This window comes from Bufo bufo, chromosome 8, assembly GCF_905171765.1.
Source record: "Bufo bufo chromosome 8, aBufBuf1.1, whole genome shotgun sequence".
NCBI classification, from domain to species: Eukaryota; Metazoa; Chordata; class Amphibia; order Anura; family Bufonidae; genus Bufo; species Bufo bufo.
In genome coordinates, this window is record NC_053396.1 from 135,124,556 (window position 1) to 135,150,454 (window position 25,899).

A 25,899-nucleotide genomic window follows, 5' to 3' on the forward strand; every position below is an offset into this window, starting at 1 on the left:
ATCTGATATTCTTGGTAGACAACCACACCAGATCACCAACATTCAGGTCCGGACCAGGTACACGTCTCTTATCTGCCACACGCTTATATCTCTCACTCATGCTCTTTAGATTATCCTGAATCTTTTGCCAAATAGATGACAAAGACGAGGAGAATCTGTCCTCATCAGGTAAACCAGAAGACCCCTCTCCCGAGAAAGTCCCAAACTGCGGATGAAACCCATATGCACCAAAAAATAGTGACTTATCAGAGGACTCCTGACGACGGTTATTTAAAGCAAACTCAGCAAGGGACAAAAAAGAGCACCAATCCTCCTGATTCTCCGCCACAAAACAGCGCAGATATGTCTCCAGATTCTGATTGACGCGCTCTGTCTGGCCATTCGACTGCGGGTGGAAAGCAGAAGAGAATGACAACCGAACCCCCAAGCGAGAACAGAAAGCCTTCCAGAATCTGGAAACAAACTGCGTGCCCCTATCAGAGACTATGTCTGAAGGAATACCATGCAATTTGACAATGTGGTCAATAAATGCCTGCGCCAGCGTCTTAGCATTGGGCAAACCAGGAAAAGGGATGAAATGCACCATTTTGCTAAAACGGTCCACCACCACCAGAATCACAGTCTTCCCCGAGGAACGAGGCAAGTCCGTTATGAAGTCCATGGACAGATGTGTCCAAGGACGGGAAGGAATGGGTAAGGGAAGGAGAGGACCTGATGGCCGTGAATGAGGGACTTTGGCACGAGCGCAAGTCTCGCAAGCTGCCACAAAACCCTCAACCGACTTACGAAGCGCAGGCCACCAGAATCTCAGAGCGATGAGATCCAGTGTGGCTCTTGCCCCCGGGTGCCCAGCAAGGACCGTATCGTGGTGTTCCTTAAAAATCTTGTGTCTCAAAGCGAGAGGCACAAACAACCTCCCAGGAGGACAAAGATCAGGAGCCTCTGACTGGGCTGCCTGCACCTCTGCCTCCAATTCAGGAAAAAGAGCAGAGACCACCACACCTTCAGCCAAAATGGGACCCGGGTCTTCAAAATTCCCACCTCCCGGAAAACAACGTGACAGGGCATCTGCCTTCACATTCTTAACCCCAGGGCGGAACGTGACAACAAAATTAAACCTTGAAAAGAACAAAGACCATCTGGCCTGTCTCGGGTTCAGACGCTTGGCTGACTCCAAGTAGGCCAGATTTTTATGGTCAGTAAACACAGTAATAGGGTGTCTGGCTCCCTCTAGCCAATGGCGCCATTCTTCAAAAGCCAACTTGATGGCCAACAATTCCCTATCTCCCACATCATAATTTCTCTCTGCGGAGGAGAGTTTCTTTGAGAAAAAGGCACACGGTTGCCATTTGGCAGGAGAGGAACCCTGAGACAAGACCGCACCCACCCCTACCTCAGAAGCATCAACCTCAACTATGAAGGGTAACGAAATATCAGGTTGTACCAGGATGGGAGCGGAAGCAAAACTCTCCTTGATATTAGAAAAGGCCTTACGCGCCTCTACCGACCAGGAAGAAAAATCTACCCCCTTTCTGGTCATATCAGTGAGTGGTTTAACAACAGAGGAATAATTCAAAATAAATTTCCTGTAATAATTGGCAAAGCCCAAAAAACGCATCAGCGCCTTCTGATTCTCAGGAAGCTCCCACTCAAGCACAGCGCGGACCTTCTCGGGGTCCATGCGAAAACCAGAAGCGGAGAGAAGAAACCCCAGAAATTGAATTTCTGGAACCGCAAACACACATTTTTCCAGTTTCGCGTATAATTTATTCTCCCACAGGATGAGCAAGACCTGACGTAAATGTTCCTTATGAGTCTTGAAATCAGGAGAAAAAATCAAAATGTCATCCAAATACACTAATACAAATTTTCCCATTAAATGATAAAAAATGCTGTTCACGAAATGCTGAAAAACGGCTGGGGCATTCATCAAACCAAAAGGCATAACCAAATTCTCAAAATGGCCCTCAGGGGTATTGAAAGCCGTCTTCCATTCGTCTCCTTCTCTGACCCTGACCAGGTTGTATGCCCCTCTTAGGTCTAATTTGGAAAAGACTTTAGCCCCAACAACCTGGTTAAACAGGTCCGGGATTAGAGGAAGCGGATAAGGGTCACGAATAGTGATACTGTTCAGCTCCCTGAAATCCAGACAAGGTCTTAAAGAACCATCTTTTTTCTTAACAAAGAAAAAACCAGCGGCAACAGGTGACTTCGAGGGTCGAATGTGTCCTTTTCTCAGACTCTCAGAGATATAAGCACGCATAGCGACCCTCTCAGGTTGGGAAAGATTGTATAAACGAGATTTAGGCAGCTTGGCGCCTGGGATGAGATTAATAGGGCAATCGTACTCCCTGTGCGGGGGCAAATCCTGAACTCCACTCTCAGAGAAGACATCCGAAAATTCAGAGAGGAAAGGTGGTACAGTCTTAGTAGAAACCTCAGAAACAGATGTCATGAGGCAATTCTCTCTGCAAAAGTCACTCCAACCATTTATTTGCCTCGCTTGCCAATCAATGGTGGGGTTATGTTTAGTGAGCCAGGGTAGCCCCAACACTAGAGGAGTAGGCAAACCGCTAAGGACGAAACATGACACATCCTCAACATGAGCATCACTGACAATTAAACGGATATTGTGAACTATGCCCTTTAATGATTTCTGAGAAAGTGGAGCGGAATCAATAGCAAAAACAGGAATATCCTTTCCCAAAGTGCATACCTGGAAACCATGAGTTATTGCAAATTGATTATCAATGAGATTGACAGCTGCTCCATTATCCACAAAAATCTCACAAAAAATGCTTTTGCTCTCTAGCGCCTCCCTAGCAGGCAGGACAAAACGGGAACTACAAGCAAACGGAAAACCTTCAATTTCCGCCTCAACCCTGCCAATAGTAACAGACGGAACATTTTTAAAAGATTTTTTCCTTTTAGTTTCTTTATTACTCCCAGAAAACTGCCTGAATCTCCTAGAGGGACAAACATTTGCCAAATGATTTATACCTCCACAACAAAAACAAACCCTCCCATGCGGGCTGAATCTTCTATTGTCAGAGGCAATCAACCCCAGCTGCATGGGCTCCTGCTCAGAAGGGGCTGACAGCGACTGAGACCCCTGCGCACAGAAAGAGACCGCTGCACTGTCCCGGGACTGAGTATGACAGGAAGGAGAGATCTCGCCTCTCTCTCTAAGACGCCTGTCAATACGAATGGCCTGAGACATAGCAGAATCCAAGGAGGTAGGTCTCTCATGAAAGGCAAATGCATCTTTCAATCTCTCTGAAAGACCATGGCAAAATTGACTTCGGAGTGCAGCATCATTCCAACCAGTATCAGCTGCCCATCTCCGAAATTCTGAGCAGTATATCTCTGCGGATTGTTTACCCTGGCATAACAGACGTAGTCTAGACTCAGCCAGAGCAATACGATCCGGATCATCATATATCTGACCCAGGGCTAAAAATAATTCATCCACTGAACGGAGGGGCCGTGCCCCCTCCGGCAGCGAAAAGGCCCAGGATTGAGCGTTACCCCTGAGCAGCGATATAATGATCCCCACCCTCCGTTTTTCATCACCAGAGAAATGGGGAAGAAGGCGAAAATGGAGTTTGCAAGCCTCTCTAAAACGCACAAAATACTCACTACCCCCGGAGAACGTATCCGGGAGCGAGATCTTAGGCTCTGAACAAACTCCATGAACGCAAGCTGAACCGGTCACTTGAAACTGAGAAAAAGTCCTACGGAGATCAGCTACCTCCAATGAAAGACCCTGGAAGCGCTCAGCCAAAAGTGAAACCGGATCCATGCTTGAGACGGTTTTGGGCGGCTTATAATGTCACGGATGGTGTACAGGAAACAAAACAATAATATAAACAATGACTCACTGGATCCACAACTAAGGAACAAAAGGGGAGACCCCTGCAAGAGACCTGCTGCTCTCCCTTATTGCTCAGCCTATGCGACCACCCCAAAGGTGGATGGGCGCATATCCACGTACCTCGACTATCTTACACCTGAAGACCCTACAATAGTGAGGGGAGACGACCACCGGCTCCCTACACAGACACGGAGGGAGTCAGGGTCACCTGGATCCAGAAAACAGAAAATCATAAATACATAAACAGAACTTATCTTGCAGACGACTTGGGACTGTGGACTGGGAACAAGGAACAGCATGCACACACACTCCAGGAAGTTGTATAAGCCGCACACTACTGCATTCTGGGGAGGAACTTAAAGGGCAGCAATCAGTCCAACAGCATGAAAGCTGAGATAGACTAACGAGATGAGAAATTAAACCAAAACAAAGAAATTCAAGGTGGAGGATCTGAAAGGCTCCTGTCAGAGCTTCTTAACTGTCTGGCTGTGACAGAATGTTTGCATTCACCTATAGGAAGTTGAAATATTGAGTCAAAACAAAATACAGTATTTTTCACATTATAAGACACACTTGTTGATAAAACAATCAGCCGTTGATGTCAGACCTCAGATCAGACCTTAAAAAAAAAAAATTCTCCTGCCTCTCCTGTGCCTTGGATCCTCTCCAGGTCTAGCTGTCTTTTTTTAAAAGTCATAGTCCCCTGTTTTCTCTGGCCCATGCTGCACAGTCACCCGATTGCGTGAAGCATAGGGTCATAGTATGTGCACTACATCCTGATGCTGTATGTGGTCAGGACAGTGCGATGTGGCCCCAGGAAGGAAGATCAGGAAGGGTGAGTAAAGGAAGCACTCGCTGCACTTCACTATCCTCTCCCAGCACGTAATGCATACTAGTGAGTGATTCCATAATTGATGCATTCACTAGTATTCGCATTATATGACACTCGGTCATTTTCCTCCAACGAAAAATGTGGTGCATTAGATTGTAGGATACATTTTCACAATATAGCGATCAAAAGGATTTTTTGGGACCCATAAACCCTGTTAACATACTTGACACTCTTCTTCTGAAAATCTAGCTTCTGCCATTGTCATTTCCTTTTCCAGGTTTCTGGCTTGGGCTATGAATTGGATGTCACTTTAGCTCTGGCTTCTCAATGGCACATTGCCAGATGAGCTGGATTCATGCCTCAGGAAGGGAAATAGTTCCAACCCCATCCATACTAGAAGTGATGTCCCCATCCTTAGCCAAGACCAGAAACTTGGTAAAGGAAATTACATAATCAGAACCAGGATTTTCAGAGGAGTGTCATGAGACAGGTCCGCCCAATCCACACAACTCCAAAAGTATATTACAAACTTTCTTCTATAGAAAAGTTATGTGCAATTAAGGTGGGTTTTGCAGAACCCTCTTTGTCCTGGAAAACCCCTTTTGTTATATGCACAAGACTGAGCAATTCCTAAAAAAGTCCATTCAGGATTTTTAGAATTCTGATATAATTCCTGTTTTAAAAATGGCTGAAAAAAAAACATATTCAAAAAGAAAAACTGCTACTATAGAGGTAAAGAGCAGCCAAGTCTTTGTTTTTCAGTCTCTCTGGGCATTTCATATGAATGTGTATTAGTCAGTCTGGGGGTATTAATGAGCAATGGAGAAAGTCCAAGATAACATTAATAAAATATCAATGACACCTCACTCTCATTCATGGGTATTTGTTCACACTCGAGATGTTTCAGCAGTAGACCTCCCCAGTTCTAACCCCATCCTCACGCCTGGGTTACACAACCCTATGCTTATGTCAACGTTATAATAAAGAGATCTGCAGAACCATTTATTACGGTCTAGCTCTCCTTGAGCTCCACATGCTGTGTCAGTTACAGGTACTGCAGATGTTGATAAAGCAATGTACCCATTATTCATCTCTGAAAATTATTCTATTTGTCAAAACATTAGTATAGTCACTTCTGGGATACCACTTTATTACTGTAAATGTGACAGGATAAAATAAGCCATGCTAATAGAAGCATCCCCTTCATAATTCATTTATATTCTAAACCAAGGGTAAGCAGGAGGGTGACGCTTCTTGTATGGGACTACAGGTCACAGCATGCCTGCAATGGATTCTGGGATCTGTGGGTACACAGCAAGCAGAGAGCTATATAATGATTACTTTTGCATAAAATTAGAAGTACCTCAAAAGTTTCCTCCCACGTTTCTGAGGGTGGAAAGAATGATGGCAACATGAAACGCTAAAACATCTGTCCCATTTTAAAGTGTTTTTTTTTTGGGGGGGGGGGGGAGTTTCACATTGATGGCCTCTCCTCAGGGTAGGTCATCAATAGGAGATCTGCTGTTTGAGGAAGCCGTGGTGATTTTGAACTGCAAATCCACAGCGAAATGCAGTACAAATACATTTGGATAGCATTTTTCAAAACCCTACACAGTAAAAATACAAAAATCAGAATATGCTGCAGATTTTCATCATGCTCATTAATGTGCAATATTGTCATGGATTTTCAAAACAGATTTCATACACAGCAAAATATGCAACAATCTGCAAAATTTGCACTGGAAAATATACACTACATCTGAACTTACACGAAAAAGTTATTAAGTTCAGGGACATCAGGGATGACATTAGGACAAGGAAAATCTGAGCAAATGCCAATGCCCACTTGGCTAGAGAAGCCCATGGTCTTGGCTAAATATGCCCTAGGCTTGTTAGGCCTCATGCACACGGCCGTTGTTTTGGTCCGCGTTCGAGCCGCACATTGTGCGGCTCGGGCGCGGACCCATTCACTTCAATGGGGCCGCAAAAGATGCACTCCCTGTGCTGTCTGCATCCGTTGCTCCATTCCGCGGCCCCGCAAAAAAAATATAACATGTCCTATTCTTGTCCGCAAAACGGACAAGAATAGGCAGTTATATCAATGGCTGCCCGTTCCATTCAGTTTGCGGACCGCAAAAAACAGCACGGTCGTGTGCATGTAGCCTTAAGCGGAGGATATGGTTAATAGACTCAATATGGCTGTGAGACCCAAAGGCCCAACATACTCTTTAAGCCATCCCTAGTCATCATAGAAACTTATCAAGCTTGGCCAAGTAGCTATTTAAATCATAATATAATTATGTTGCATGTCTGATTGACATATTTACTATTCTATTATGAAAATATAATTTTAACATGATTTTGTGGGAAGAAATACAACTAGCAGAGATCCAGAAGAGCACGCCCACATAAACCACCTAAAAACAGCACTTCTGATCCCTCTAATTTTGCAATGTGCAAGGAAATAGGGGTACCTGTTCTGTTTCCTGTGGTCTAAAAATAATGAAACGGTCCAGACATACTGCATCTCTCCTCTCCAAGGGCCCCATAACTGGACCATTGGCTACGTCCACGTTCCATATACCCTGGACTAAGATCACATAGATAAGGCTACTTTCACACTGGCGTTTTGGCTTTCCGTTTGTAAAATCCGTCCAGGGCTCTCACAAGCGGTCCAAAACGGATCAGTTTAGCCCCAATGCATTCTGAATGGAAAAGGATCCGCTCAGAATGAATCAGTTTGCATCCGTTCCGTCTCCATTCCGCTCTGGAGGCAAACACTGAAACGCTGCCTGCAGCATTTTGGTGTCCGTCTGACGAAACTGAGCCAAACAAATCCGTTATGACACAGAATGTAAGTCAATAGGGACAGATCAGTTTTCTATGACACAATCTGGCACAATAGAAAATGGATCCGTCCTACATTGACTTTCAATGGTGTTCAAGACGGATCCGTCTTGGCTATGTTAACCACCTCAGCCCCCCTAGCTTAAACCCCCTTAATGACCAGACCACTTTTTACAATTCTGCACTACACTACTTTTCGCAATTTTCTCAAAAAAAGTGTATTTTTAATTTTCTCTGGTTAAATTGTTTAAATATAATTACATTTCTATACAAGTTTGTGTCAGAATTTATTGTGCTACATGTCTTTGATTAAAAAAAATCCAATAAGTGTATATTTATTGGTTTGCGCAAAAGTTATAGCATTTACAAACTATGGTACAAAAATGTGAATTTCCGCATTTTGAAGCAGCTCTGACTTTCTGAGCACCTGTCATGTTTCTTGAGGTGCTAGAATGGCAGGATAGTATAAATACCCCCCAAATGACCCCATTTTAGAAACAAGACACCCCAAAGTATTCGCGGAGGGGCATGGTGAGTTCATGTATGATTTAATTTTTTTTCACAAGTTAGTGGAAAATGACACTTTCTGAGAAAAAAAAAATATATATATATAAAGTTTCCATTTCTGCTAACTTCTGGCAAAAAAAATAAAAAATCTCCCACGGACTCACTATGTCCCTCAGTGAATACCTTGGGGTGTCTACTTTCCGAAATAGGGTCATTTGTGGGGTGTGTTTACTGTTCTGGCATTTTGGGCGGGGCTAAATTGTGAGCAACCCTGTAAAGCCTAAAGGTACTCGTTAGACTTTCGGCCCCTTTACGCACCTAGGCTGCACTTGTGGGGTATTTATACTGTCCTGGTATTTTAGGGGCCCTAAAGCGTGAGAAGTAGTTTGGAATCCAAATGCGTAAAAAAATGCCCTGTGAAATCCTAAAAGTACTCATTGGAATTTGGGCCCCTTTGCGCACCTAGGCTGCAAAAAAGTGTCACACATGTGGTATCACCGTACTCAGGAGAAGTAGGGCAATGTGTTTTGGGTGTATTTTTACATATACCCATGCTGGGTGAGAGAAATATCTCTGTAAATTGACAACTTTGTATAAAAAAAATTAAAAAGTTTACAGAGATATTTCTCTCACCCAGCATGGGTATATGTAAAAATACACCTCAAAACACATTTCCCTACTTCTCCTGAGTACGGCGATACCACATGTGTGACACTTTTTTGCAGCCTAGGTGCACAAAGGGGCCCAAATTCCAATGAGTACCTTTAGGATTTCACAGGGCATTTTTTACGCATTTAGATTCCAAACTACTTCTCACGCTTTAGGTCCCCTAAAATGCCAGGGCAGTATAAATACCCCACAAGTGACCCTATTTTGGAAAGAAGACACCCCTAGGTATTCCGTGAGGGGCATGGCGAGTTCCTAGAATATTTTTTTTTTTGCACAAGTTAGCGGAAAATTATTATTATTTTTTTTTATTTTTTTTTCTCTTACAAAGTCTCATATTCCACTAACTTGTGACAAAAAAAATAAAATTTTACATGAACTCGCCATGCCCCTCACGAAATACCTTGGGGTGTCTTGTTTCCAAAATGGGGTCACTTGTGGGGTATTTATACTGCCCTGGTATTTTAGGGGCCCTAAAGCGTGAGAAGTAGTTTGGAATCCAAATGCGTAAAAAATGCCTTGTGAAATCCTAAAAGTACTCATTGGAATTTGGGCCCCTTTGCGCACCTAGGCTGTAAAAAAGTGTCACACATGTGGTATTGCCGTACTCAGAAGAAGTAGGGCAATGTGTTTTGAGGTATATTTTTACATATACCCATGCTGGGTGAGAGAAATATCTCTGTAAATGACAACTTTTCCCATTTTTTTATACAAAGTTGTCAATTTACAGAGATATTTCTCTCACCCAGCATGGATATATGTAAAAAGACACCGCAAAACACATTGCCCTACTTCTCCTGAGTATGGCGATACCACATGTGTGACACTTTTTTGCAGCCAAGATGCGCAAATGGCCTGAAAGTCCAACGAGTACCTTTTAGGAGGGCATTTTTAGGCATTTGGATTCCAGACTTCTTCTCACGCTTTAGGGCCCCTAAAATGCCAGGGCAGTATAAATACCCCACATGTGACCCCATTTTGGAAAGAAGACACCCCAAGGTACTCTGTGAGGGGCATGGCGAGTTCATAGATTTTTGTTTTCGCACAAGTTAGCGGAAATTGTTTTTTTTTGTTTTTTTCTCACAATGTCTCCCTTTCCGCTAACTTGTGACAAAAAGTTCAATCTTTCATGGACTCAATATGCCCCTCAGCGAATACCTTGGGGTGTCTTCTTTCCAAAATGGGGTCATTAGTGGGGTGTTTGTACTGCCCTGGCATTTGAGGGTCCCCGCAATCATTACATGTATGGCCAGCATTAGGAGTTTCTGCTATTCTCCTTAGGCCTCATGCACACGACTGTTGTTTGGGTCCGCATCCGAGCCTCTGTTTTGGCGACTCGGATGCGGACCCATTCATTTCAATGGGGCCGCAAAAGATGCGGACAGCATCCATGGCTCCGTTCCGCGGCCCCGCCAAAAAAATATAACGTGTCCTATTCTTGTCCGCGCTTTGCTACTTACAGAGCTGCCTGTGTCCTCTGGTGGTCAATCCAAGCAAAAAGGACCACCAGAGGACCAGGTAGCAGGTATATCAGACGCTGTTAACAAAACAGCGTCTAAGATACCTTTCTGATGTTAAAAAAATCGAATCTACAGCCTGCCAGCGAATGATCGCCGCTGGCAGGCTGTAGATCAACTCGTTTACCTTGCGATCCTGTGAATGCGCGCTCTTGTGAGCGCGCGTTCACAGGAAATCTCGCGTCTCGCGAGATGACGCGTAGATGCGTCGAGGAGGAATAACCCGGCCGTCCGCAGGACGCATCCCTGCGTTACGCGGTCGGGAGGTGGTTAAAGATAATATAAACGGATCCGCTCTGAACGGATGCATACTGTTGTATTATCTGAACGGATCCGTCTGTGCAGATGCATGACGGTTCCGCACCAAACGCGAGTGTGAAAGTAGCTTAAGTAATTCAAATTAGCTGAGTAAAACTCATATTTATACAGTTATACATATACAAGTGATTCTTTTATCCCATTAAACTGTAATTTATCTTCTGGTTTCTCCCAAAGACAACAAGGAATATGATGCATACCTTTCATATACCAAAGTGGACCCCGATTCATTGGATCATGAAAGCAAGGAGGAGGAACAGTTTGCACTAGAAATTCTTCCAGATATTCTAGAGAAGCACTATGGATACAAGCTATTCGTTCCGGACAGAGACATGATCCCCAGCGGAAGTAAGTCTGCTTTAAGTTACCCTGTTTAATATAAATGGAATTAATTACATGATAACAAACATGAGGATTCAAAGAACAGTGGGCCTCAAGTGGTATAACGGTCTTAAAGAAAAAATTCAACTTGTTGCCAATAGTAGTCACTGTCCATATTTCTTCTTCTTCCAAACTCCACAGAGATGAAATGTATCCTCCTACTAGCTGTGATAAGTTACCATTTTTATTTCCCCATGCAGGGGCATATACAGAAATCTAGGCCACCAGGCAATATGGAGCGCAAAGTGTGATGCCCCAGATTTCTGTGTAATTGCACAATTTTTTTTTCCTTGTAATAAAATTCATGACAAAAAATAGTACGGTAATAAAAAAAGTTGCCCCCAACTCCCCTCAGCCAAAAAAGTGGAACAGATGCTTCAGCATTGTTCCAGTAGCCTTCTGGATTGTCCAGGTGATCTTTAGCAAACTGCAAAAGGGAAGCTTTCTCCATGCAGTCCTGACATGCACACATTGTCACTCAGTGTCCTCCTGATGGTGGACTCATGAACATTAACATTTGCTAATGTGAGAAATTCCTTTACTTGCTTACAGGTTGCCTTGGGTTCATTTGATACCGCACTATTACACTCTCTGCTCTTGGCGTGATCTTTATTGGTTGACCACCACTACTACTACCTTTTACTCCAACATTGTTGCCTCATCATGAATTAAGAACATCTTTGGTAGTCCTTGCACTTGCTGGAAAATCTAGTTTTCAGCAACTTTTGTGCCTTTTTTCTGGCATAAAATTTAGTAAATTTGGAAAAAAAAAAGGATTATACAACAATTTTATGCCAAAACAGGGGTAAATCTGTCTGACTGTGGATTAGTGGAGTCCATTTTCTTTAGGGCTGTTTCACACGAGCGGATGCCGTGCGTGACATCCGCTCCGTGAATGACAGCCAAGACCCGATGCAGACTGCAGAAGCACGGAGCGTTAACATGACTGATAATGCTCCGTGCCTCTCTGTGATCTCTTTACTACGAAATCACAGTGAGATAAAGTTGTCACTGTGATTTCGTAGTAAAGAGATCACAGAGAGGCACGGAGCATTATCAGTCATGTTAATGCTCCGTGCTTCTGCTGTCTGCATCGGGTCTTGGCTGTCATTCACGGAGCGGATGTCACGCACGGCATCCGCTCGTGTGAAACAGCCCTTAGAGTGCTGTCAAACGTTGCAGCGTTTTGGATGCATGCAGTTTTTGCAGCAAATACCTGCGGTTATGGTGCGTTTTCTTCCAGCAAGGGAAAACACACAGCAGATTTTAATTACATTAATGCAACTAGATTGTAATAAATGTAACTCAGTTTTGCTGTGTGTTTTCCCTTTCCTGAAAGAACACACACCATAAATGCAAGTATGTTGTTGCAAAAACTTTTTTTTAATTGGTGCAGTTTTTGCTTCATCCAAAACACAGCACAGCCACAACATGTGCCAGCACCCTCAAACCTGGTTGGGTGATCTTTTCCAGCCCAGAAATCTCCTTTTTCCATGCTATGATACAATTCTACAAACATGTTGTCAAGATCAGACTTTCATAGATCCCTGTTCTTTAAATAAGGCAGGTCACCTACTCATATCTGATTGTCATCAGATTGATAGTCAAGTGTCAATCCTAAAGGTTCACATAGTTTTGCCGTGCACAGACATGTCATATTGGATCATTTTCCTCAACAAATAAATGACCAGACTAATCTGACTCATTTATTTGATTTTGTTATCTTCATCTACTTTTAGGACTTGAAAATTGGATGTAAACTTAGGTAAAATGTATGCAGAATTATAGAAAATTCAGAAGGGTTAACAAACTTGAAAGTATCGCTGTTTATTACAAAAATTTTATGTTCTTTTGAATCGGAAGAAGGGGCTGTGACCCTGAAACATGTTATGTTTTTGGAGCCAATGAAGCAAGTTGTATTTTCTAATGGATGGGTATGCAACCTCCGGGGCTCCAGCTGTTGCGAAACTACAACTCCCAGCATGCCCACTTGCTCTGCTCCCACAGAAGTGAATACAATTTCTAGGAATTGTAGTATCACAACCGCTGGAGTGCTGAAGTTTGCTGACCCCTGCCCTACTGTGTAAATGCCAGAGTCCGTAATTTTTCCATTGTGGTACGAGGTCAAAAATGTATACCGGCAGCTAGGGGTGGGCGATATTGACTATATGCAATATAAATTATATTAATTTGGCCAATAATAGAGATTTCGTTTATATCGCCATATCGCGGTAGAACATGGCATGCGCCGCTCTCCCTCCCCACTGTGTGCGGCTGCCGCTGACCACCATTGAAAACAGACTAGGAGGAGGAGGGGAGGGACTGTGGCCACTCCGCCACCAATGAGAACAGAGTAGGAGGAGGAGGGACTGTGGCCACTGCGCCACCAATGAGAATAGAGAGGAGGAGGAGGGGAGGGACTGTGGCCACTGCGCCACCAATGAATATAGTTAATATGCCTGAATACAAACATAGCCTGCATGTGCCGGCCATATCCTATACCTGGCCTCTATTACTGCGCGCCGTGATCCGCCGCAATTAACCCCTCAGGTCGCAGTAATAAAGGCCAGGTATGGGATATGGCCGGCACATGCAGGCTACGTTTGTATTCAGGCATATTAACTACATTCATTGGTGGCGCAGTTGCCACAGCCCCTCCCTTCTACTCCCCCTCTTCTAAGTATTATATTAATTGCGCCCCCCCCCCCATCCACACAATTAAATCATTGGTGGCAGTGGCCCCAGGTTAGCAGCTTCTGATAGGAGCCCCAGCACTGTAATCGCGGGGCTCCGATCAGTTACCTTGGCAGCCAGGACGCTACTGAAGCCCTGGCTGCCATAGTCAGCTCCCTGCTGCTGTGTGCACTATGCACAGGGCAGCAGGGAAAGTGTGAAGTCCTATTCACCCTAATAGAGCTCTATTATGGTGAATAGGACAAGGGTTCTAGCCCCTAAGGAGGCTAATAGTTAATAAATAAAAAGTAAAAAATAAATAAAGTTTATCCCCCCCCCCCCCCCCCCCGAAATATAGAATATATCACGATATATATTGCATATCACACATGCTTAAAATTATATCTCAATATAGATTTTAGGCCATATCGCCCACCCCTACTGACAGCAACCACTAGGGGAAGCTCAGTGCATAGGAATTTATATAGTTACCATTGACTACAGTGAAAGCTATAAAAAGTTCTTTGCATTTTCATACAGTCACCATTAGGGGAAGTTCAATGCAGTCTTTCCATGTCTGATACTGGGCCCTATAGAAGTTGCGTGATCTGCCTCCATGGAAGGTATGACACTGTCCCCAAGACAGTTTGATACCTGGGGCCCATGGTTTTTAATCTTTACACACTGTCCTGCAAATCATGGCATTGATGGACGCTTTTGTTGAAAATTGCTAATCTTTATATACATCCTATATATAATATAGTCAAGATCCAAAATGCATGCTGTTTTAAGAGTGTGACATAATGATGATATGTTGTCCCAAATGTTAACAACTATTTTATTGTGACAATACTCTGAAAGAACATAAAATCCTTTTCATGCATCTTTAGCTACAAAGAATATCTAATCAAAATCCCTCAATTTCGCTCAGTGATGTCTTGGCATACTGCTTCTGAATTCAGGCACTGGAAGAGATGCATCAGTGGCAAAATGTGCCCGTTATTTATAAAACTAAAAGCCTTGTCAAGTGCTACCATTGACATCTTCAGTAAGATGACCTTCAACTGCATCTAAATTATCCGTGTGCTGCCGTTCAGAGGCCATACTGAAACACGTAGCAAAAACCAAGCAAAGTTGTATTTTCTTAGTGATTGGATGTAGGATTAGAATATGGATTTGTTAAGGGAGTATTTCAATCTCAAACATTTATGGCATATCCTACCACTGGTCTGAAGACCAGGCATTTGACAGTGCTCAGCTCAGACTTCTATCACTTCAATCAAGCATAATTCCGTTGAGCTAGCGGGTACATCACCTACCAGGCTTTTATGGCATATACTATGGAAAAGCTATAAATGCTAGAGTTGTTAATGGCCTTAGGATAGGTCATCAATATTAGATCAGTGGGGTTTTGACTCCTTGAATCCCGCAGAAGCAGCAGTGCACCAGTACACCACAGCTCTGTACAGTTTGTAGTGGTCGTGCCTGGGTACTGCAATGCGTCCCCAATTCAAGTGAGCCTTAATATTAGGACAAGTCATCGACATAAGATCAGTGGTGCTGGTTGTGGAACCCCTAACAATCTGCTGAAAGGAGGGACTCTCACAGGTCTGTTATTGTTGACCTCTTCTAACAATATTTCATCAGGAGCAGGGTCTGACTGGGGTTCTTTGGGTCCACCAGAGAAAACTATTCTTAGGGCCAACCCTCATATCTTCAATAAAGCCTAATAGGTTTTGATTTAAAGAAATAGACCCTAGTGGAAATGAATTGTCTCTGAATTCAGCTTGTTTTTTTTTTTCTCCTGAACCATTGGGGCCCACTATGGTATCAGAACCTTGGCCCACACAGGGATCCTCTGGTGGGCCAGTCCGATGCTGATCAGGAGTTAAGAAAACCTCTTTTAGGGCATCTATTAGATGATCAGAAGATCCTGTTCATTGAACCCAAACTTAGTATTTGAACAGAATCTGTAAGCCAAAAGCAGGAGTGGGTTTAACGCACAGATGAGATGCAAAGAATTCCATTGCATTCTGTTTTGGACCCACTCCTGTTTTAGGCTTACAATTACTGATCAAATACTAAAGGCGAAAAACTGACAAAATGCTCACCGTCTGAAAGAGGCTTTATGGATTCTCAAAATACAGGATTTATCTTTTTTAGTTTTATGTACTTCTGACAGATCAGAAGAACAAAAACACAAACAGTGATGTTAACACAGCCTTACTACCACTGCTGCCACCCTCCCCACTCTGTCATGGGGCCACTACTTGAATCTTGGGGTACTGCACTGTTAGGCCTCATGCACACGACCGTTGTATGGGTCCGCATCCGAGCCGCCGTTTTGGCGGCTCGGATGCAGACCCATTCACTTCAATGGGGCCGCAAAAGATGCGGACAGCACACAGCCCCGTTAAAATATAACATATCCTATTCTTGTCCACGCTTTGCGGACAAGAATAGGCATTTATATTGCCGGCGCCCGTTCCGTTCCACAGATTGCGGAAGGCAACACGGGCGGCTTCCGTTTTTTGCGGATCCGCGGTTTGCGGACCGCAAAAAACAGAACGGGCATGTGCATGAGGCCTTAAGCCCATGATGATAAATTAGACCTGATGCTTTTATTGACCTGTAATACTAACAAACAATAATTCCACAGCTAACAGAAGTGATTAGCTATGAATCTTGGTGCACAGCCATGTATACGGTGATCAATTACAATTGCCTGTAATACTAACGGCACAGTAGCAACAGAAAACGACGCTGCATGTCCCCATCGCGCAGATAAAATCAGCGTCACCCACAGCGCTAGGGGGGCTCGTTCCTGTCAGGGCCTGATATTGGCTGTCCAACCTGCCCCCCCCCCCCCCCCATCGTTGGATGTTTTGATCCACCTGACAGAGAGATGTAGCGGCCGTGTGCAGCGACGCGGTTGCTGGGGAGTGAGGATAACCCCTTTAACTAGCAGTTTAAATTCCAAGCCTTCACAATGAGATTGGGTCACCAAGTGGCATTCATATGATTAGGCAGAGTGGCCTGGGTATACCAGATTTATGGTGATTCATGACGTATTCATTCGGAATGAATCTAATTTCTTGAAGAACTTTGGCTAATTGTCCGAATTTAATTTTTAAAAACTTCGCTCATCTCTACTACTGGGGGTTGGGGGAGCCACTATATCTATAGAGTCACAACAGGGGCATTATATCTGCAGGGCACACGGTGTGGGAGCATACTGTTTTTTGGTGTAAAACTTTTAATTTTTATTTCGTAAAAAAACGTTTCGTTCCAAACATATCAAATCAATAATCACATACTTCAATATCCGCAGGGAATAGTTACATTTCCATTTTGTCCACAGCGACTGATTTTTCTATGCATAAAGCATTATTTTTTCCTTTTACCCTCCCACCACCCTTATGGAAGGAGAGAGGCGGGACGTAAAAAATAAATAAAAATCAATTAAAAAAAGTTATTGTTATGAATGTACCCTATATGTAAACATAGTTTATGCCAATGTCATTAACTCTGAATACAGACAACAATGACATTTAATAATATTTTTCGATCCGTTGTCAATGTTTTCAGCACCCAGATACAAACTCCTGAAGACTGTGGTTGTATAAAAGTAATACTAAGAAGCTGCTCGGCTGTCTTTAGCATTTTAATTCCTATTAGTTTCTGCTTCAAAAAACATCCAGTCTCCTTTTTTTTAGAAGAAAATGCTTTTAATAAATGTCTTTAAGCTTGATTTATGTCTATGTCTGTCGTGTTACAAACACCTGCAATTTATATCAAGACGTGAAAATTGGTGTTTGTGTTGGAGGGTTCACATAGTGCGTTTCTTCTGAACATACTAATTTAAGGTATCTGCGGTGGCTGATTACATCAGCACATGGTAATTTAAAGTCTCTTTAAGACTTGATTGGAAGGTCCTTTTGAACGTTAAGTTCATGACTGTGTAATTATACGTTGCAGCCACATGAGGGTGTGTGTTATTGTTCTGCTCCTATAATTGGAGCCTCCATCCACCACAGCATTGCTTATACCTTGGGTACTTGGCTCCAAACATGACAGCTTCTTTTAGCTGGCAGCGCTGAGAAATATTAAAGTCACAGTATATCATTAATACCTTCTCCGGAGCCAAACTCATTAAAATAAACACTGCTCTGGAAGAACATATTGCATGTAATTAGCAAAATTATTAAAATGCTACGATTGCAGGATGTGAAGGATATGCCAGACAAGCTTGCAATTTGCTTAAATGTCTGCATTCATTTTTTTAAAGCACAAATTACAGTTTTCAAAACCAGCCCACCAATGCAAGTGAAATAAAGCAATATTTCCTAAATTACTTTATCATAGAAGACGATATATGTAAAAATTACAATTCCCAGCATGCTCCATTTATTTCTATAAGAGTTCTGAGAAAAGCAGAGCAAGTATGCATGCTGGGAGTTGTAGTTTCACAACAGCTGGAGTGCTGCAGGTTGCCCACTCCTGGCCTAGAGTGTCATAGTGGTGGGCGGCACAATTTATTGTTTTAAAGATTCCCTGCTTTTGAATTTCTTTGGACCTTGTGACCAGGCTGCTGCTAAAGATGCTGGTGTATGATAAATGTTTCTTCTTAGGCCTCATGCACACGACCGTATTTTTTTGCGGTCCGCAAAACGGGGTTCCGTTTTTCCGTGATCCGTGACCGTTTTTTTGTCTGTGGGTCTTCCTTGATTTTTGGAGGATCCACGGACATGAAAAAAAAGTCGTTTTGGTGCCCGCCTGGCCGTGCGGAGCCAAACGGATCCGTCCTGAATTACAATGCAAGTCAATGGGGACGGATCCGTTTGACGTTGACACAATATGGTGCAATTTCAAACGGATCCGTCCCCCATTGACTTTCAATGTAAAGTCAGGAGTTAATATACCATCGGATCGGAGTTTTCTCCAATCCGATGGTATATTTTAACTTGAAGCGTCCCCATCACCATGGGAACGCCTCTATGTTAGAATATACCGTCGGATTTGAGTTACATCGTGAAACTCAAATCCGATAGTATATTCTAACACAGAGGCGTTCCCATGGTGATGGGGACGCTTCAGGTTAGAATATACTAAAAGAACTGTGTACATGACTGCCCCCTGCAGCCTGGCAGGTGCTGCCGGGCAGCAGGGGGCAGCCCCCCCCCCTGTAGTTAACACATGTGTGGCCGGCCCCCCCCCCCTCCCCTGTAGTTAACTCATTGGTGGCCAGTGGGCCCCCCCCTCCCCTGTAGTTAACTCATTGGTGGCCAGTGGGCCCCCCCTCCCCTGTAGTTAACTCATTGGTGGCCAGTGCGGCCGGCCCCCCCCTCCCTTGTAGTTAACTCATTGGTGGCCAGTGGGCCCCCCCTCCCCTGTAGTTTACTCATTGGTGGCCAGTGCGGCCGGCCCCCCTCCCTCCCCTGTAGTTAACTCGTTGGTGGCCAGTGGGCCCCCCCTCCCTGCCCTGTAGTTAACTCGTTGGTGGCCAGTGGGCCTTCTCCCCTCCCTCCCCCTCCTAATTAAAATCTCCCCCCTATCATTGGTGGCAGCGGAGTGTACCGATCGGAGTCCCAGTTTAATCGCTGGGGCTCCGATCGGTAACCATGGCAACTAGGACGCTACTGCAGTCCCGGTTGCCATGGTTACTTAGCAATTTGTAGAACCATTATACTTACCTGCGAGCTGCGATGTCTGCGTCCGGTCGGGAGCTCCTCCTACTGGTAAGTGACAGGTCCGGCCGGGAGCTCCTCCTACTGGTATGAAACAACGAGAAAGTGCGCTGGAGTACAACAATGGCTGGGTGAGGCCGGTATACATGTCTATTCTGCATAAGGTGCAGACAAGTCCTATGGGATCCCTGCCTGGTTCATTTTAATAAACGTGAGCTTGTCAACATTGGCTGTGGACAGGCAGCTGCGCTTGTCTGTGATAACCCTCTCCTGCCGTGCTAAACAAACGTTCAGACAATAATACAATGGCGGCATGGCAGGCCAGCACCTCCAAGGTGTAAAGCGCAAGCTCAGGCCATGTGCCCAATTTGGAGACCCAGTACGTGTAGGCGTGTGCACACATACTGCTCCACCATGTTGCACACCCCCGTGACGGCCTTGATCCAATTGGATATCTTCCCTATCAACTTTCGATGTTCTTTTATGCGCCTACCATGGTGATCACGGGTAACGGGGAATCAGGGTTCCATGCCGGAGAGGGAGCCTGAGAAAGGGATACCACATCCAAGGGAGGTCAATGAATGAAATGTGATCGAGCGGAAATGTGGGACAAATTATTGAAACAGAAGCATCAAAGTAAAAGAGGGGACGCGTGGCAATTACCCACTCCCAACTCGAGGAGGTAGTGACGATAAATAACAATACAGGACTCTTAAGATGACCTGTTATATTTGTAATGATTAATAAAAACAATTACAGGGAATGTCACTGGGGTATTTTGGATTTGGAAACTTTAGACAGAAGAGGCCCTGCTGCCGCTTTGTTGACTCTAGATAACTTCGGTCTAATCGCACATCCCCGTGACATCCACGATCCAATTGGATATCTTCTCTATCAACTTCCGATGTTCTTTTATGCCCCGATTATGGTGATCACGGGTAACGGGGAATCAGGGTTCCATGCCGGAGAGGGAGCGTGAGAAAGGGATACCACATCCAAGGGAGGTCCATGGCTGAAATATGATTGAGCGGAAATGTGGGACTAGTTGTTAAAGCAAAAGTATCGAATGAAAGGAGGGGGCGCGCGTCAATTAAAGACGAATTTTAGAAATTTAAGTCCCTGTCACCTATGCAGAGCATATTAACGGCAAAACTGGGTTCATGTCACCCACCAATTGAACAGATGATTTTAAAAAAAATTGTTCTCTGTCACCTATGCAGAGCAGGGGTTTGTAGACGGCAAAAATGGTAAAATGTCACCCAAGAATGTAATAGACGCTTTTGCACCCTGCTCCCTATTTTGCTGTGCTGGTGCCTCTGTGCGACCACCACCTCTTCCTCCAAACTGCAAACGTTGGGGGGGTCTAGTACCTCATCATCCTCTACATAATCCACTCTTCCACCCACTCTTGACCCCTGCCCTCCTTGTCGGTCTGCATACTGCAGAAAGCCGCAGCAGTTGGTACCTGTGTTTCATTATCATCAGAGACGTGCTGCTGTGGTCTTCCCATGTCCACATCCTGAAACATAAGTGGTTGGGCATCAGTGCACTTAATCTCTTCCACTTCTGGGGCAGGGCTATGTGGATGGCCCACGGAAACCCTGCCAGCAGAGTCATCAAAAAGCAGAAGAGACTGCTGCATGACTTGGGGCTCAGACTTCTTGGCTGATTTGCAAGGGGGTGAGGTGAAAGACAGATGGCCATGGGCTGTAGGTGCCAACTCTGATCTTTCAGCAGGGGACCAGGTGGGAGACAATGTGAAGGAACTGGAGGCACTGTCAGCCACCCAATCTACTATTGTCTCTACTTTTTCTGGCCTCACCATTCCTAGAGCCGCATTAGGCCCGAACAAATAACGCTGAAGGTTCTGTCGCCTACGTGTACCTGAGGAAGGTGTTTCACTTGTGCGTGTAGCTGGCAGAGATCGACCACGTCCTCTCCCTGCAACAGGAGCTCCACCAGCAGAACCAAGACCGGGACCACGTCCCTTATTTGACGCTCTCCTCATTCTTTGCGTTCACCAACCAAACTAACAGATGGTTTATGTCAGGTGACAATGTAACCGCAAATATTCAACAATTAAGTTCACTGACAGTAAGGCAGTGCCGGTGTCATAAAGAGAAAAAAATTCTTACAACAGTGTGACAGGCGAATTTTATACAATTACTTCACGGTCACAAAAAATGTTAATTTGTCAACCAACAATGTAACAGCAGTATTGAATGGTTGTATTGGACTGTCAGAAATGCAGCAAATGTATTATCTTGCACAAAATGGGTGTTTTTTTAAAACCAGAATATAACAGCAGTATTTACCGCTTGTATTGGACTGTCACAAATGCAGTGCAGTGCAGATTCTGTGGGGACAAAAATAATTTGTCCCCACAGAATCTAACAGATGTATTTACTTAGATTGTACTTTACAGAAAAAAATGTGAATAAGTCACCCCCTGGGTGCCTGAACTCCCAGACCGATTCCCTATATTATTTTGCCTTCCCCTGGCACATATGCAGTGCAGGTGCACTTAAAAAATGGGTATATGTTGCCCAATGAACTAAAAGAACTGGGTTAAATTATTGTCCCTGGCACATATGCAGTGCTAGTGCACTGAACTTGCACAAAATGGCCGCCGACGCCCACCTATCTAACACACAGTCAAACTTATTTTTCTGTGTCACTGGGCTCAGGGCAGGGTAAAAAAATGTTGCTCTGCACCCACAAAACAAAATCGCTGTAGATCGCAGAGTTAACAACAAGTTCTGATAATAGTTTCTTTCCTATTCTCTCCCTCACAGCAGCAGCATCCTATCCCTACACTAGTAAGAGCAGAGTGACGTGCAGCGCTACGTGACTCCAGCTTATATAGAGGCTGGGTCACATGCTGCACTGGCCAATCACAGCCATGCCATTAGTGATGGCTTCAAAGGACACACGAGTTAAACGCTCGTTGATTGGCTGCCCTGCAGCCTTTCAAAAAGCGTCATTAAATCTCCGAACCCGAACTTTTACTGAAAAGTTCGGGTTCGGGTCCGGGGTCCAAAATCCTAAAGTTCGGTACGAACCCAAAGTTTACAGTTCGGGTTCGCTCAACCCTACTAAAAACTTATTAGCGATAATGAATTTGTGTTGAGTTATTGGTTATCTGAATGAACCACACAATCGCTCCACCAACACTCCTCCCCCAAAACAATAATCCAGCTGCCAGGTTTCATCCATCCAGCAAGTTCAGCCTATCTGGCTTTAACCCTAATGCAAGGAGTTATTAGACCCCAGGCGTTCCACGTCCAACTTCCTGGAAGGTCAAGTCACGTTCAGCACTAACTGTTCTGTGATTCCCTTACATGTCCGGGGCTGCACACACACTGCACTAAAGTGATCTCCTTGTGTCTACCCTTTGCCAACAGGTGCGGTTACACACTCAATGTTGTTCGTCATAGGGATTGGGGATTGTAATACTGGAGCAGACTAATTTGTTCGCTAAAAGACAAATTTTTTCACTCAAAGAATTATTTTTCAGACGGAAGAATAATTTTTACAACAGAAAACTCGTGGGCAACTCTGCTGTGCGAAGAATCAATTTAATTTCACTGCCCACAGGGTGTTAAATAGGACCGCTCTGTAACACTAAATCACAGTAACAGTTTGGCTAACAAAAGCCGTTAAATATCAATGTGGATATGAGATAAACAGTAGAATTAGACAGATGTATCACCCCAATTTGTGAATCAGGGCCTAATGGAACAGCTTAATAGTTAAGCAATTCTGTTGTAGATAGAAACATTCATTAAAGGCGTTGTCCGGGTTCAGAACTGAACCCGGACATACCCTTATTTTCACCCTGGCAGCATCCCTGAGCCTAGCATCGGAGCATCTCATGCTCCGATGCGCTCCCTTGCCCTGCGCTAAATCGCGCAGGACACTGGCTTTTTTGTTTTCAATAACAGACTGTGGGGCGGTAACTTCCGCCCGGCAGTGTGTTCGGTCACCGGCTCTGAGGGGCGGGCTTTAGCTCTGCCCTAGCCATTTTATTGGCTAGGGCAGAGCTAAATCCCGCCCATCAGTGCCCGTGATGTCACCGGGGTTCCTGTCAGCCCCATGGAGAGCCCCGGTACGTCACCGCAACTCCTAAAAATGCCTTTGCCCTGCGTAATTTAGTGCAGGGCAAAGGAGAGCATCGGAGCATGAACTGCTCCGATGCTCATGTCAGGGGGGCTGCCGGGGTGAAAATGGAGGGATGTCCAGGTTCAGCTCTGAACCCGGACAACCCCTTTAAGTATTAATGGGGAAGCATGTGAGCTTGATAGTCTCAACAGGTGGCCTAATATACAGGTGCATTTAAGACTGATGCACAGTAAGTCTATGTACTGTATAACAGAACACATTAAGTTCTAATGGCGCAGCAGATGAACCTGATAAACGCGCCTATATATTAGACCACCTGTTGACAATGAGTCCGATGCACAGTAAGTCTATCTATAACAGAACAGATTAAGAATGAATGGGGCAGCAGATGCACAGGGCGATTACACTGAGCCTACCATGTCTCTCCCTATGTGTAGTTCACAGTGAAATGGCGGCGACTGTGCAGGAGGAGGCTTTTATAGGGCTGCGACATCACAGGGGATGGCTGTCTGCTGCTTGGCTGCCTGCATGGCATTATGGTTCACATCACGTTCCCAAACTTCTTACTTTCACTTTGTAACACATTGTAACCGCGGTTTTAGGAAAATAAAATAATCGGTTCGTTATCACAAAGTGCAAGGAAATTCGGATTCGTGGTGAATCTAATTTTTCCTAAAATTCAAATTGAAGTCAGTTTGTTTCACTACCTGTTACCATCAAAATGCTAAATAATCTGCAGGCAGCATGTTATAGAGCAGGAGGAGCTCTGCAGATTGATTAGTTTTACGGGAAAAGATTCAGTATAACTTGTATTTCATTCATTTCGATTCCTGTTCATTCTGGGCTGTGAAGTCCAGTAGGCGGTCCTATCAGTGATTGACAGCTATCTCTGTATACACAGTCATAGAGGGCAGGCTGTCAGTCACTGATAGGACCACCTGCTTGACTGCAAAGCCCAGAATAAACAGGAATTTAAATGAAGAAAATATATTTTAATGAATCTTTTTCCATTAAAAAAAAGTATATCAGTGTGCTCAGCTCCTCCTGCTCTCTAACATACTGCCTGCAGCTCAGACACCATGTTTTACCTGACATGTTGCGTTCAATATTAATGGCCTTTTCTCCAACTCCTGGACCCCCATGTTGATCATCTGTTTTCCCATTCATGTGAATAGGAGCAGGGCTGTAATAACCAGCACTGTCCACTACACAATGTATGGGTCTGTGTAGTTCTGGCACTGGAGCTACTACCAAACAGCTGATCAATGGGACTGCATGGTGTAGGACTCCCACCAATTAGATATTAAAAACCCATTTGAAGGGGTTCTCCATAATCCTGTGTGCTAGAGAAGTCCTTTGACAATTAGCTGATTACAAAGTGTCCATCTGCTGGGAACCCCAGCAATTAGCTGTAATCTCCGGAGAAACCTTAGAATAAATATTCATTTTCCCTGCAGCGCCACCACAGGAGAAGTTTAGCACTACACAGTGCACATTAAAATGCATAGGTTGTTATTTATGTAATACAGGGCATGACAGGTCCTCCAGAGTGAGAAACACTCTTTATAAATGCTCTCCACTCTGGCCAAGAAATGAAGATCCTGAAAAGGGGATCCCTTTAAGCATCCACAGGATTTCCACTCTGAATGGACAACAAGACCTATTTATTTTGCAAAATTTAACCCATTGCTTTGGCTAGGTCTGATAGCAGGAGACAGGCTTTCATAGCACAGTGGCTGCTTGGATGCATTAATGCAAGTCCAACTTCTAGGAAAGATTTACTAATCCTGTACATGACAAATTGAGGCCAAGTTCACACTTCAATAATTTGGTCAGTTATTTCCATCAGTTCTTGTCAGCCAAAACCATGTTTGGGTCAAAAACACAAAACAGGTGCAAATCTTGCCATTATACCTTATCTCTGTGTAGACTTCACTACTGGTTTTGGCTCACAATCACTGATGGAAGCCTTAGGCCTCATGCACACGGCCGTTGCCCGGACGTGGCCGTATTGCGGCCCGCAAACAGCTGGAATGAGTCCACAATTCAGAGCTGCAGTGCGGAACGGAAGCACTACGCAGTGCAGTGCTTCCGTGGTGCTTCTGTCCGTGCCTCTGTACATGATGATAAATGCTTGTTAGCGATCATCTTGCAGTGTAATACTTCTGCAGATCGCCCGTTCATCGGGCGATCCAGATCTTTCAGCACCCTGAAAGCTCAAGATTTGCAGGCGGCAGATCGTGCTGTCTAATTACCATCTGTCAACCTCCCTAGTTTACACCCACTCTTCTTTACACTTTAGGGAGGAGAGGGTGTACACTAGGGAGGTTGACGGGGAGGAGCCACAACAGGGGTGTTGTATCAGCACTGAAATCGTCATCAGCGCTGGGGATTATGGTACCCGACTACTCTCTGAAGTGGAGGTGTTGAGGTAAAGCAGGCTGGCATGTCACGTGATCGCAATTGAGAGAGGGA

The 25,899-nt window shown here is 44.4% G+C and overlaps 1 protein-coding gene across 1 annotated transcript in view; it reads left to right on the top strand.

Moving 5' to 3' along the window:
• Positions 1–25,899, top strand: part of IL1RAPL2 (interleukin 1 receptor accessory protein like 2) — a 905,895-nt gene that overhangs the window by 876,437 nt on the left and 3,559 nt on the right. The window contains 1 exon segment of the mRNA XM_040405738.1: positions 10,739–10,909. Coding sequence (XP_040261672.1) covers positions 10,739–10,909 — 171 coding nt within the window.